At 45.2% G+C, this 11,177-nt stretch overlaps 1 protein-coding gene and 1 long non-coding RNA gene across 2 annotated transcripts; both read right to left on the bottom strand.

Moving 5' to 3' along the window:
* Positions 1-288: 288 nt before the first annotated feature.
* LOC148326650 (uncharacterized) lies at positions 289-2,042 on the bottom strand. Its single transcript, XR_015845839.1, has 3 exons — positions 1,814-2,042; positions 510-571; positions 289-380 (listed from the first exon to the last, which is right to left on the bottom strand). It is a non-coding gene; the product is annotated as an uncharacterized LOC148326650 (long non-coding RNA).
* A 2,463-nt stretch (positions 2,043-4,505) lies between these two features.
* Positions 4,506-10,902, bottom strand: LOC148326649 (dynein axonemal intermediate chain 1-like). Its single transcript, XM_088309280.1, has 20 exons — positions 10,872-10,902; positions 10,366-10,404; positions 10,192-10,251; positions 10,022-10,102; positions 9,785-9,914; positions 9,585-9,616; positions 9,347-9,475; positions 9,149-9,208; positions 8,938-9,054; positions 8,747-8,831; positions 8,523-8,640; positions 8,399-8,442; positions 7,520-7,767; positions 7,309-7,389; positions 7,132-7,219; positions 6,937-7,016; positions 6,378-6,526; positions 6,199-6,298; positions 5,738-5,923; positions 4,506-5,617 (listed from the first exon to the last, which is right to left on the bottom strand). The coding sequence occupies exons 1-20, from the start codon at positions 10,884-10,886 to the stop codon at positions 5,510-5,512; spliced, it is 1,950 nt and encodes a 649-aa protein (XP_088165406.1). The 5' UTR covers positions 10,887-10,902; the 3' UTR covers positions 4,506-5,509.
* Positions 10,903-11,177: the final 275 nt, after the last annotated feature.

Raw genomic sequence — 11,177 nt, 5'->3', positions numbered from 1 at the left:
ATTAGCGCTCTTTGTGAGTTGCCGGCACTTTTTCCTCTTTGCGACATCGGACTGCGCCCGCTGCAGTCAGGAAGTCAGGAGGTACTTCTCATTTGGAGGCCTGCCGTCTCCGTCAGCGGGAGACGGCACCATCAGTCTGTCTGGGCCGGAAGGGACCCTGCACGCTCGATAAAGGACAAGACACAGAAGGAGGAGGAAGACGGCAGCAAACGCGTTACACACGATGGCCACCAGGGCTGCTGTGGAAAGCGCTTGCACGTTTTCTTCCGATTCCATGGCGGGGTTTCGCCGCCCAGTGTCGGCTTCAACTCGAGGCACAATCCATCCTCAAGTCTTCATAAAGCGCTCGAGTGCCAATCTTGGTCCGCAGGGTCCATTGTCTAAAAAACAAAATGAGAATCGAGTCATTGTTCTTCCATTTGGTGCATTTTCCCTCTCGCGGAAAAAATTCAAATGAGATCAAAGAGCAAACACGGATTTTGGCGTGCGGGTGTCACATCAATTCTCACCTGAGCGTCGCTGCAGATGAGACTTAAAATGTTGGCTTGGATGTCGTTGAGAATTGCAATGCCTGAAAAGAGATTTGTGGGGGTGTCAAGCGGGTATATAGAAACACACAACTTTCAACTTTCTATTTTCATCCATCCATCCGTTATCGGGGCCGCAAGCGAGTTGGCGCATTCGTTCATGTTCAAATAACACCACCGGCAAGCCGCTTGTTGACGTCTTTACATGCGTGGAAAAGGCACACTTTGCAGTGTCCCACGTCTTACACATTGACCTCAAGGTTCAAAGGTCATGAGCTACAATCAACCTTCCTGGGTGGCGTGCACCTGTGTTGGTTTTCTCAAATTCCAAAAACGTGCGTGCTAACTTCATTGAAGACTCCAACTTTTCAATAGAAATAAACGATCCTCCCATTAATAAATGAAGTTTATCACAACTGAGAAAATTAAAACTCAATAATTGAGGTCAACATAATAAACAAAGTTGAGCCAACACACATGGAAAGAGCGCCTTTCGCCCGTAGTCAGCTGGGATAGGCTCCAGCACCCTCCGGCGACCGTGTACACGATAAGCGGTGTGGATAATGACTGAAAGAGACCAAGAGAATTGTTCCAAATCAACATTTTTTCCGAGTTCTTTCTCAGTGTGACTGCTCAGCACATGCTCACAATCTTGACAAGTGCACTAATTATAGCAACGGCAGCAGCTGAGTCAATCTCTGATTGGCAACCACACGTCACTTGTGTTTATGATCATCGCAGGGAGGTGATGATCTCTTCCCATAGCAGAACTTCAAATTTGGGCCGTTGGAAATGACTTCAATGAGACCGAATTGTACATCTGCCATACTCCAACTTGATATTGAAGCGCAAACGATTCTATGAAAGGAGGAAGCTAAGCAAAATGACAGGAAAAAAATGAAATTGATTTTGGAAACTTGATCTTGAATCTCATGACATTTTTTCTTGGCGTTCTCAGCAGAGCGATTTGTTGGAAATCATCAAAGTCATTCAAATTAAATCCAATGAAAAACACATGGAGGCGAATTCTACGAGGTCATCGTTTGACAGTGACGAAGCAAGTTAACGTTGACTGTCCCAACAAAAAAGTTGGCGCTCCATTGATTCAGGCTCCTCGGTCGAAGAAAACACGACGTGAAAAACATTTTCAGACGGACACATCCCCAAAGGGGCCATTAAATACACGTCATGTTTTTTCATTCTCCAGATCATGCAGCTTTCTTTGTCGACAAGATCCTAAAACTTAACCGCATGGAAGCAAAGCAATAGAAGAGTCGCTGACTTACCGGCAGGCGCTTGCGAATGAACGTGCAGCTTTGCTTTTTGTTGCGCCGTCCGCTGTGTTCACATGAAAGTGCTCTTCAGCAGCCTCTTTGCACGTTTGTGTGCTGCCTCCCCCCCTCTCCATCTGTTCATCAAACACAATCAAAGATGAGGCAGCATTGCTCGAGGAGTTGTGTGACAGCAGAAACGGAGAAGAGAGCGAGAGGATGGGGCTGACTTGGACTTGGTGGGTGTCAGCAGTGATATCAAGCGCAAAAGAGAAGGGGAACAGTTTGGATGCAATTACATCAGGAGGCTGCTGCAGCAGCACAGGGAGGGGGGGGATGGGGTGGGGTGTTGTTATGGCCAACAAGCACATTGCAGTGCAGAGGACTGACAAAACAAGTTGCGCACAGCATCCAGCAGAGCATGTCTTCGGGGAACTGCGCAATCACTGATGAGTTGCCTCCCTATTTAAGACACACAAACACAGAACAGGGGCGCACATAGCCACTTTTCTGTGGGGGAGGGGGCGGCAGGGTGAAACAACGCCTCAGTGAGGGGTGGGCAGAGGTGGACAATCATCGCATCCACCGGCAGCCTTTCAAGAGCAGAAGAACAAATCTGAAGGCAATGTTTTGCTGATCTTAATTTGCTTCACAAGGACATTTTCTTTGCCGTTCTCGTCGACTTTGGTCTCACGCACTGATTTGCGAGTTAACAGCCAATCAGAGCCATCAATTGTCTTCACCGGCGATGCCATTTTGCCTACTGACATCAGCGACTCCTTCTTTCCAATTATATTGAAAAAGCACAAAAGGCAAAAATCTCGTCATTTGCCACAATTTGAAATGTTTTGATTTTACTCAAGTTGGTTCCTGCTTGTTTTGGGAGTGGACGTGCAGGACCAAAATAGGCTTTTTTAGTTCACAAGACTGCGTCGATGGTACCATAAAAACACTTGTCAGCCATGTTTGCTAACTTTGGTGTAAAAGAATGTGAGAATGCAATGCTCTACACCTCAAACTGATTATTTTAGAGTTGGCAATCAGCTCAATTGTATGTTCTTCAACGATCAAGTTCATATAAAAAAAAAAAAAAAACCCCGACTACATCCATGAAAAAAACGGCATAAAAATCAGCTATCTACATTTTCTCAGTGTTGTGGGTGTGACCAGAGCGCCACGGGCCACCAAACGACAAAACAAAAACGACAAGAATCCGTGTCACCAGCTCATCTCAAGACAAAACGAAGGAATCCAGATTGTTTCATTGCAAGCTGGCCACCCAAGTCACCATCGGCCATTTTGTAAGAGCATTCAATCTTTTTCGGGAGGTTGGAACTGATCCCAACTGACTTTTCGGAAGGGAAGGCAGCCAGCCTACACCAGTCAATCACTGGGCACATACACACGCACGGACGGACGGACAGACAAGCATTCACACTCACTCATTCTGTCACTGAATAGAAGCTGAACCCACGCTGTCAGACAAGTTCTCCACCATGAGTGGCCCCTGAGTCATTCGTTCCTAATCACTAACCTGACACATCAGATGGTTTTTGAAAAGCAACAAGTCTGGAAAAGATCATGTACTTGATGTGTTCCAGGAGACTGACAGTAAGTCCAACTGAAGCCGCTTTGAATTTTTTTTGCCCTTTAGGTTTCCTTTTCCACTGGGGGCCAGATTGGTGTGGATCATTTCCCTCCATAAATAAAATGTCTATGCAGAACATATTAAAAAACATACAAGTTCATCAATAAAGAACTCATCAATGGGGCAATATTTTTCATGGCGCTGTATAAAATTCTGCTGTTTGCAATAAACTAAACTGACATGGAAGGCAGGCAGGAGTATGTCGGCATTTACAGGCAGAGAAGTCAAGTATGGGTCAAACATTCATATTTTGCAGTAGTAAATAAGGATAGTCACAGTGAAATGATAAAATAAAATATGGCACAACACACAGTGTGGCAGGACAATAAAAAAAAAAAGGCTTTTCTTGTATTTTCCAGCTCCATTTTGGGGGGCCTACACTTTGATGCTGAGCGACATCGCCCTCTAGCGGTCGGTTGGAGAACTCCATCGCTCTAAAATCCTTCCATGCTGCAACACACCTGATTCAATGATCAGGATCGATATGAGGCTCCTGCCGAGCTTGCTGATGAGCTAATCATTTGAATCGGGTGTGTTGCAACAAGAAAGCGGCCCTCTAGAACCGACAATTTGCAATCCATGCACAAAAACATATTTTATATAAAAGCATTGATGACCGACTGTTACTCCTTTCGAGTTCAATCAAGGTTCAACTTCGGTCTTCGGTTTTAACAGACATTTAATGTTGTCAACATGTCTTTATATGTGAAATCACCCCAACAATGCCTTCAGAACTAGCACACAAAATAGAGATGGGGCACAAAAACAATAAAGTAAATAGCACAATATTCACCTCATTGGCCACATTCCCTCAAAAGGAATAAAAGTTGACAAATCTTCGCACAAAACGCGACTTGTCGTCCAGGCCAAACTCTTGCCTTCTCTTCGGGGTCCATCGCCTCTTGTGGTCATCGTGTGTGTCTTTGCCCACGTCCCTAAACTCCAGTTTATACGTGTGGGGCAAAAAAATAAGTTCCCCCTCTTGACTACGATTTCAAACCAAAAAGATCTGAAAATCATACATTACTAGACATTTTATACATGAAATGATATCTTTATTCAGTGTACTTTTGAATCATATTAAAACAATGAAATAAAAGAATGAAATAAATGAGATTTGCCTTTGACAGCAGCGACACCCACTCAATAAAAAGAAATGCGATTGTGTTCCTTTCAAAAATGTGGCAATGGTGGCAACCAGTCAATAGAGGGCGCTCATTTGTTTTGCTGCTTCTTTCCCTCTTGATTGTACCGACTGCCAGATTGTCGCACATTTATTTGGATGGCTGCCATTTAAAAATTAAATTGGAAAGTGAAATGCCGTAGCTAACGGCGAAGCACAATCGCGGTGAGGCTGTCGATGTTTACTTCCTTCAAAACTCTCATCTGAGCTTGCTTCGTGTTTGGAGCTCATACTTGCGTATCGATTCCGATTGAAGAGTCCGTTGTTCAATTTTTCAGTTTGACTCCATCCGGTATGTTGTAGCTGCCGTCAAGCACGGTTGGTGCCATCGCAAAGTCTTGCTTGACCGTGTCCGCTGCGGAAGGAAAGGTTTGGCCGCCACCATTGCCGGTTACGGTTGAAGTCATGTCGTCATGACGACCGAAGAGCTTCGGATCCTCTTCGGAGCCGCGGAATCTAGGCTTTGAAAGTGGGCAGAATGTTCCCCAGACATCATCGCGTCTTTGAGACGGAGAAGGCTGAGCTACGATGGTGTGACGATTGCGACGAGTGGTGGCCCTTTATTTCTGCGCTTTTCTTCCGCCTTCGTGGCCATCTCTGTTGCCGTCAAGCGGAATTTGTCATCAAAATTCAGTGAGCAAAGAAGGGAAAATGGCGAAAAGGACATCATCAACGGTGGCAACACGGAGACAACGGATGGCCGACAACCAATTTGAACTCGGACCGCTCCGTTCAGTTTCCGATCTTCATACGGGGCCTGTCTACTCGACAAAGTTCAACAGAAGCGATACAGTCGAAAATAAAAAAAAAAAAAAGTACAAATGGCACTCGTGTGAAACGCTTTGTTGTACTTTCCAGTGCTGCTGAGAGGCCAACGTGGCTACTTCAAAACAACGCTTTGCTCAAGGTCTCTCAGCAGACTGAGGAGCTTCTCCATCTTGGCAACTTCCGCCTCAGGACCTTCAACCAAATCCCGACCCTTCTTCCCCTGCACGCACACGCGCACACACACACGCACACGTGCACACCCCAGGCAAGATGGAACAAACGCAATCATGACACGAAAGCCCGTTTGGATTTGAATTTGCTCCCGTTCTTGGAAGTTTACCTTTGGTTTCTTGCGGAGGTTCGGAGACAGTTTGAGGCTGATCACGATGCCTCGGTCGTCACCCACCACCACCACGGGGTTGACGGGGTTGAACTCAATGTGAGTCAGTTTGGTCTTCTTTTTGTTGACGACGGGCTGCTGGCAGATGGCCTGATACTTGTTGATGGCGAGGTCAAAAACATGAACCTGAAATATCAGATGGGAGCACTCGGCGTGCTCCACAAACATGCAAATTGTGCGACGATGCCAACCTTTACAATCGGCAGCTCATTTCTGTACCACACTCGCGTGCGGTTTCGAGTTATTCGACGAGCATGCACGCTTGTGTGCACGCTCACGTACGCCATGCGTGGGCGTGTCAGATGCCCGCGTGCAATCAATTGGACCCGAGTCACGACGGTAACTCAAGAGCGCGCAGGAAGGGAACACAGCACCAAGCGCCAGTTGAAAATGAGTCTTACCAAACCTTCAGTGGTGACGGCAGCAAAAACCGTTGAGGAGTACGGCGCCCAGCCCACATCGCCAACGGATGCATTCAGCTCAAACGTGAACATGGGCGTGCTGCAAAAGCAAAAAAAGCCAAGCGGTGAAGTCAAGGCAGAAAATGTCAGTTTTGGTGGTCTCGGACGATTCACCTCACCTGAAATCCTGATCCCAGATCTTGACGGTCCAGTCCGAGCTGCAAGAGATGAAAACCTTTTCGTGGTACGGATTCCACTTGACCGCGTCCACGGCCATGTTGTGGGCCTCATACGTCTTCAGGTACTGACTTGAGTAATTCTTCGAGCACTGCAGGAGGACAAAAGTTGAATTCGGCTTCATTCTTTCCAGTACGACGCGATTGACATCCATCAGGAAAGAGAAGCCGCACAAGACGGAAAGCGCATTTCCAAAGTGAAATCCCACCCATTTTGATGCCGTTTGCTGATTTTATTTTCACCAACCGACTTCTCGGCTCCGTCTAAAGAAAACAGAACTTGAAATCGGACAAGAAACGCGGCCCAAATTGTTCGCTTTCGACGCCAATTGAAAGTTGAGCATTTGTTTCTTTTTGTTTTTTTTCATTGTCGGACGGCAGCTCCGGTTGCAGTGACAAAGCGCAACCTCGCCAGACTCAATCAACGTTACGGCTCGTGGGCACAGCTGCTCAATTTCAAGCTTTTGAAAGGTCACCGGCGGACGGAAATCTTCCGGCATACCTTGTGTATTTTTCCTTCCTCCGTGCCAACGATGAAGAGATCGTCAATCCGAGGGTGGAAGTCAAAGGACGTGCCGCTGGCTGCGGACAACGAGAACACGAGACTTAAACGAGCACTGGCAGAAAACGGGCCTGGCCAACAAATGCAAAGTAAAAGATTGAGATGAGGTGTCCCACCAATCGGGCGACAACTGACCATTGGTGAGATCCTGAATCCCTTCCGGCCCATCGGACACCGAATAATCCAACGCAAGTTTGATGGCATCTGAGAAGACCAGCTCGTTCTGCCCGCACGCAAAAGACATCGTCAGGCACGTTTCTGGATTTCATTTTTCAAATGCAGTTCCGCTACGGTGTATTTCTCAACGCAAACCTTCATGAGCGTCCATGACACCACTCGGCCGTCAGAAGACACGGAATAAAAATTGAGGCTCTTGTCATTCTGCCAGCAAACCTGAATGGAAAACAGACGAAATGGCGACAGAAGCAATACACAACTTTTTGTGAGCTTTGTATTTTGTTGCCATGACGAAAAAAAAAAAAACTGCTGCTAAAATAAAATCGATTCCAATCCACTTCCTGACCTGCCAGACCGGGTCAGTGTGCTTGCCATTGTTAACAGTGCTCTTGAAGTCGGGCTCGTGTGCTTTATTTTTCAAGTTGTACACACACACGCAGCCGTCGTAGAAACCGACCGCCACCAGGTACGAGTGTCGCTTATGGATGTCGAGGCACATCACTCCAGAACCCGTCGGAAAGATGTACTCGGGGAAGGTGGAGTTCTTCAACGTGTAGAAGAGAAGCATCCCGCGGCCCTGTTTGCTGAAGTCATCTGCCATTGGATAGGATGGAAGCAAAATATGATTTCATTTGTTTATCAAAGCTGGTCGACACATTTTCAAATGCATTTTTTGTGCCGGAATTTGCCCTCTTAAGCAGATCAGGTTTTCATCATACTAATAGATTAGAATTAGAATTAGAAATCCCTTTATTGTCATTGTACTCAAGTGATAGTGATATATTTGACAGAGCTGGGGGACTTGAGTTGCCATTTTAGGACTTCCTTGCTAAAAACATGGGAATGACTTGACTTGGGACTTGGTGTCTAAGTGGCTCCACTGACTTAAACTTGGACTATATGACTTGAAATTCATTTTGTTTATAGCTGAAAATTTGCATTTTAACATAGTTTGCCTTTATAGGATGGAAAGCAAGAAAGAAAGAAAAAAAAATGCCAATCTGGCAACCCCATCAGTACCGCTCATTTGTGTGAAGCAACATTTCATTTAATAGATTAATTTGTGGGGCAACAATCCATATTGTGCAAGATTTTATAGGTCCAACTTTAAAAACAAAAAACCATCAGTGGCAAAAATATGTTCCGGGACACCGTACAATGTGCTAATTAATATTTGCTGTTGACCAGTGTCATTTATTCATCTAAAATTTTCTTACAGACTTACATGATCCCAGTCCCACACCAAAAAAATCAGGATACATGAAATTCCTATGAAATAAGATGCATTCATTAGTCTTGTTGCATTGCGGCGGCGAGTGAGCGCTGGAGGTGTTAGTGCGCAACCTTACCAGCAGAGGGCAGTAACACACATCATTTTGGCTTTGTCATACTGGAACTTCCACAGGGGGAGGACAGTACCCTCCTGCTCCCGAAATTCATCAGCCGCATCCTCAAAGTATTTGAAATCTGAAAGGAAATACAAGACGAGCGGAAAATGTCATATCTGTGTGACATATTACAGATGACTCGACGAAGCAATGACATCCATTGACAAAGAATAAACATTCAACACCTTGTGCTACTTCATTATACGTGTTCTGATTGACCATCCTCTCCAGAAGCTTGGCTGATTTGGATACTTGGGTGATGTCATCACTCTGGAGATATAAAAGAAGTTGGTGGGGAAAAAAAAAAAAGTATCACGACAGCTGGCCACACTCGCTTGACAAATTGCTTTTGGGGACAACGCATTGTGTGACTCACCGGCGTCTCAATGAGCATCATCTTCTTTTTGTTTGTGTCACAATCCTTATCTGTCTGTTTCTCTTTTTTCATCTCTTCTTTCTGCAGCTCCGCCATGTAAACATCGTAGATGTTCCACTGCAAAGGCAACACGGGAGTCATGACAGCATTCCCAAGTGAGCATTTAGAAGCCACTCAGCTGGATGGAAACATTTAGAAATTAATTGTCGACCTGACAAGCAGTTGCGTAGTAGTTGCAGCGCGGAGGGGGAACAGTTTGGCAACTTCGACCCTGCACGAAATATCGGCCATTAGATTACATTTATCGGCAAAGATCTTATTTAACTTTGAGAGTTTGACAAGTTCTATTACTGTCATAATGTGGGAAAATTGAGCGTCAAGTGTCAAGAAAATGAGTTGTGCTTCCTACCTGCAGTGGATTGTTGAGGGTTTGAGAGGCTCTTTCGATGAAGTTGAACTGATTTGTACATTTTGGCTCTGGGATTGGTGCGTCGTCTTCTGCGGGCTCCTCTTCCTCGCCTCCATCGACAGATAACTCCTGTATGGAAAAAAAAAATAAATCAACATATGAGCAAAGAAGCAGCTTACTGAAGGATGGAATGTGAATTTAATATACTTCAAATTCAAAAAATCACATCACACTTTACCTCATCGGATTCTTCCCCCTCCTCTCCGGTTGCTGCAAAAAAATCCAAATCAAATAATTTCGTAACATAACATGATGTTTGACTTTTGAAATGTCATGACTACACGAATAACGAAGAACAGTGCCCTCAGCCACGAAAACACACAAATATTGGAGTTGACAATTTCCTGTCAATGGAAAAGGTTTGATAGTTTGAGCGACCATCTTCCGTGATCTCCTCAGTGGGCGTCACACTTTGACTATCGTCAATGTCTTGATGTTCGAGGCAACCCTCCAAGACAAAATGAACTGCCATGTGATTTACAAACGTGGTCAGCTTGTAAGCACCATCCTGGAAAAAAAAAACGCCCATGAGACGAAAAGCCACGACCACGACGACGAAAGCTCCATTTGGCAAAGAATAGAAAATTCACGCGCGCTTGGCTGCGATTGTCTTACATGAAATTTGTAGTGGGCAATATTGTGCGGGGCATGTGGATTTCTTGCCGTCAGAGTCCTCGTTATTTCCTCTTTCAGCTCCTGTCAGTCGAGAAAGAAGCCACCAATGTACACAACGCGCTCGACCGGCCTGGACTTTTGACAAAATGACCATTTGTGTCAAGGCTCACAGCTTCCGAGAGTTCCAGTTGGTCGGCCGGCTTAATAAGTTTGCCGGGATCGTCATCCTCCTGAAATGAGTTTCATGCCATCAAATTGTCATTGGATACATTTTTCATCATTCCGAATAGGAGTTGTGTTCACAACATCCTTTCTGTCAGCAATTATCGCCATCTGCAACTTACCTTTTTCTTGTTTGTAGGTTTGTAAGACTTGGCAGGGGCCTTTCATCAAGACGGCCCATTTTGAAGGGGAAAAAAAACAAAGACGGTTGGAATTAATATTTGGAGAAATACTTTTGCCTGCATGGACATCTGAACATTGCACGCGGTACTGGAATTGAAAATGTAAACCAAAAACAAAAAAAGTGCAGGCCTCAATGAAAAGTTTCCACACCAAACTCAACTGACAATTGGACGACACGTCCGTGCCGTTCGGGACGTCACGCGAGCACAGAAAAGTCACGATTTGGGAAAATAGCCCAGAATAATTTGTGACAATGACTGCTTTGCAGGTGTGTTTGCAACTTAAACAAGATGGTTACCACGGTAACGAGGTTCTAGAACGCATCCGACGTGAAGGCAATTGTTTTACTTTCTGGAAGGCTCTCGTCAAGTTTTGACTTACTTTGTCAACCGGACGAATGAGAATCCGGATATTGGCGCGGAATGTTGGAAGTGGATCTACTTACTTGATCTTTGCTCATCTTTTCCGCAAAGGTCCAGTGCCTGGTGAACGGAAAGCAAACCTCACATTTCTGCGCAGTTCTCCCTTCGTGATGACATCATAAAGCTTTTCGATGACACGGTAAATGCAAAGACGACGTGACGTGAATGTTTGATCAACATGTGACACTTTGGAAGGAACACAAAAGACATCCCAGCACTTTATGAATACAAAAATAAAATCATTCGAATTAGACACGATAAGACTATCTAAACTTAAAAGATATTACGCAAAGAACTCTCCTCATGACAGCATTGGCCTTTTCCCACTG

The sequence above is a fragment of the Idiotropiscis lumnitzeri genome, chromosome 11 (genome assembly GCF_059441095.1).
Source record: "Idiotropiscis lumnitzeri isolate Australia: NSW breed Sydney's pygmy pipehorse chromosome 11, RoL_Ilum_1.0, whole genome shotgun sequence".
Taxonomy (NCBI): Eukaryota; Metazoa; Chordata; class Actinopteri; order Syngnathiformes; family Syngnathidae; genus Idiotropiscis; species Idiotropiscis lumnitzeri.
The sequence above is the reverse complement of the archived record's forward strand: the minus strand, read 5'-3'. Positions and strand labels throughout refer to the sequence as shown.

Excerpts from the sequence above, each read along its gene's own strand:
- LOC148326649 (XM_088309280.1), bottom strand. Across the intron at positions 8,832-8,937 it reads TGATGCTCATTGAGACGCCG|AGTGATGACATCACCCAAGT; the intron begins GTGAGTCACACA and ends TTATATCTCCAG. Across the intron at positions 6,299-6,377 it reads ATCTGGGATCAGGATTTCAG|CACGCCCATGTTCACGTTTG; the intron begins GTGAGGTGAATC and ends TTGCTTTTGCAG.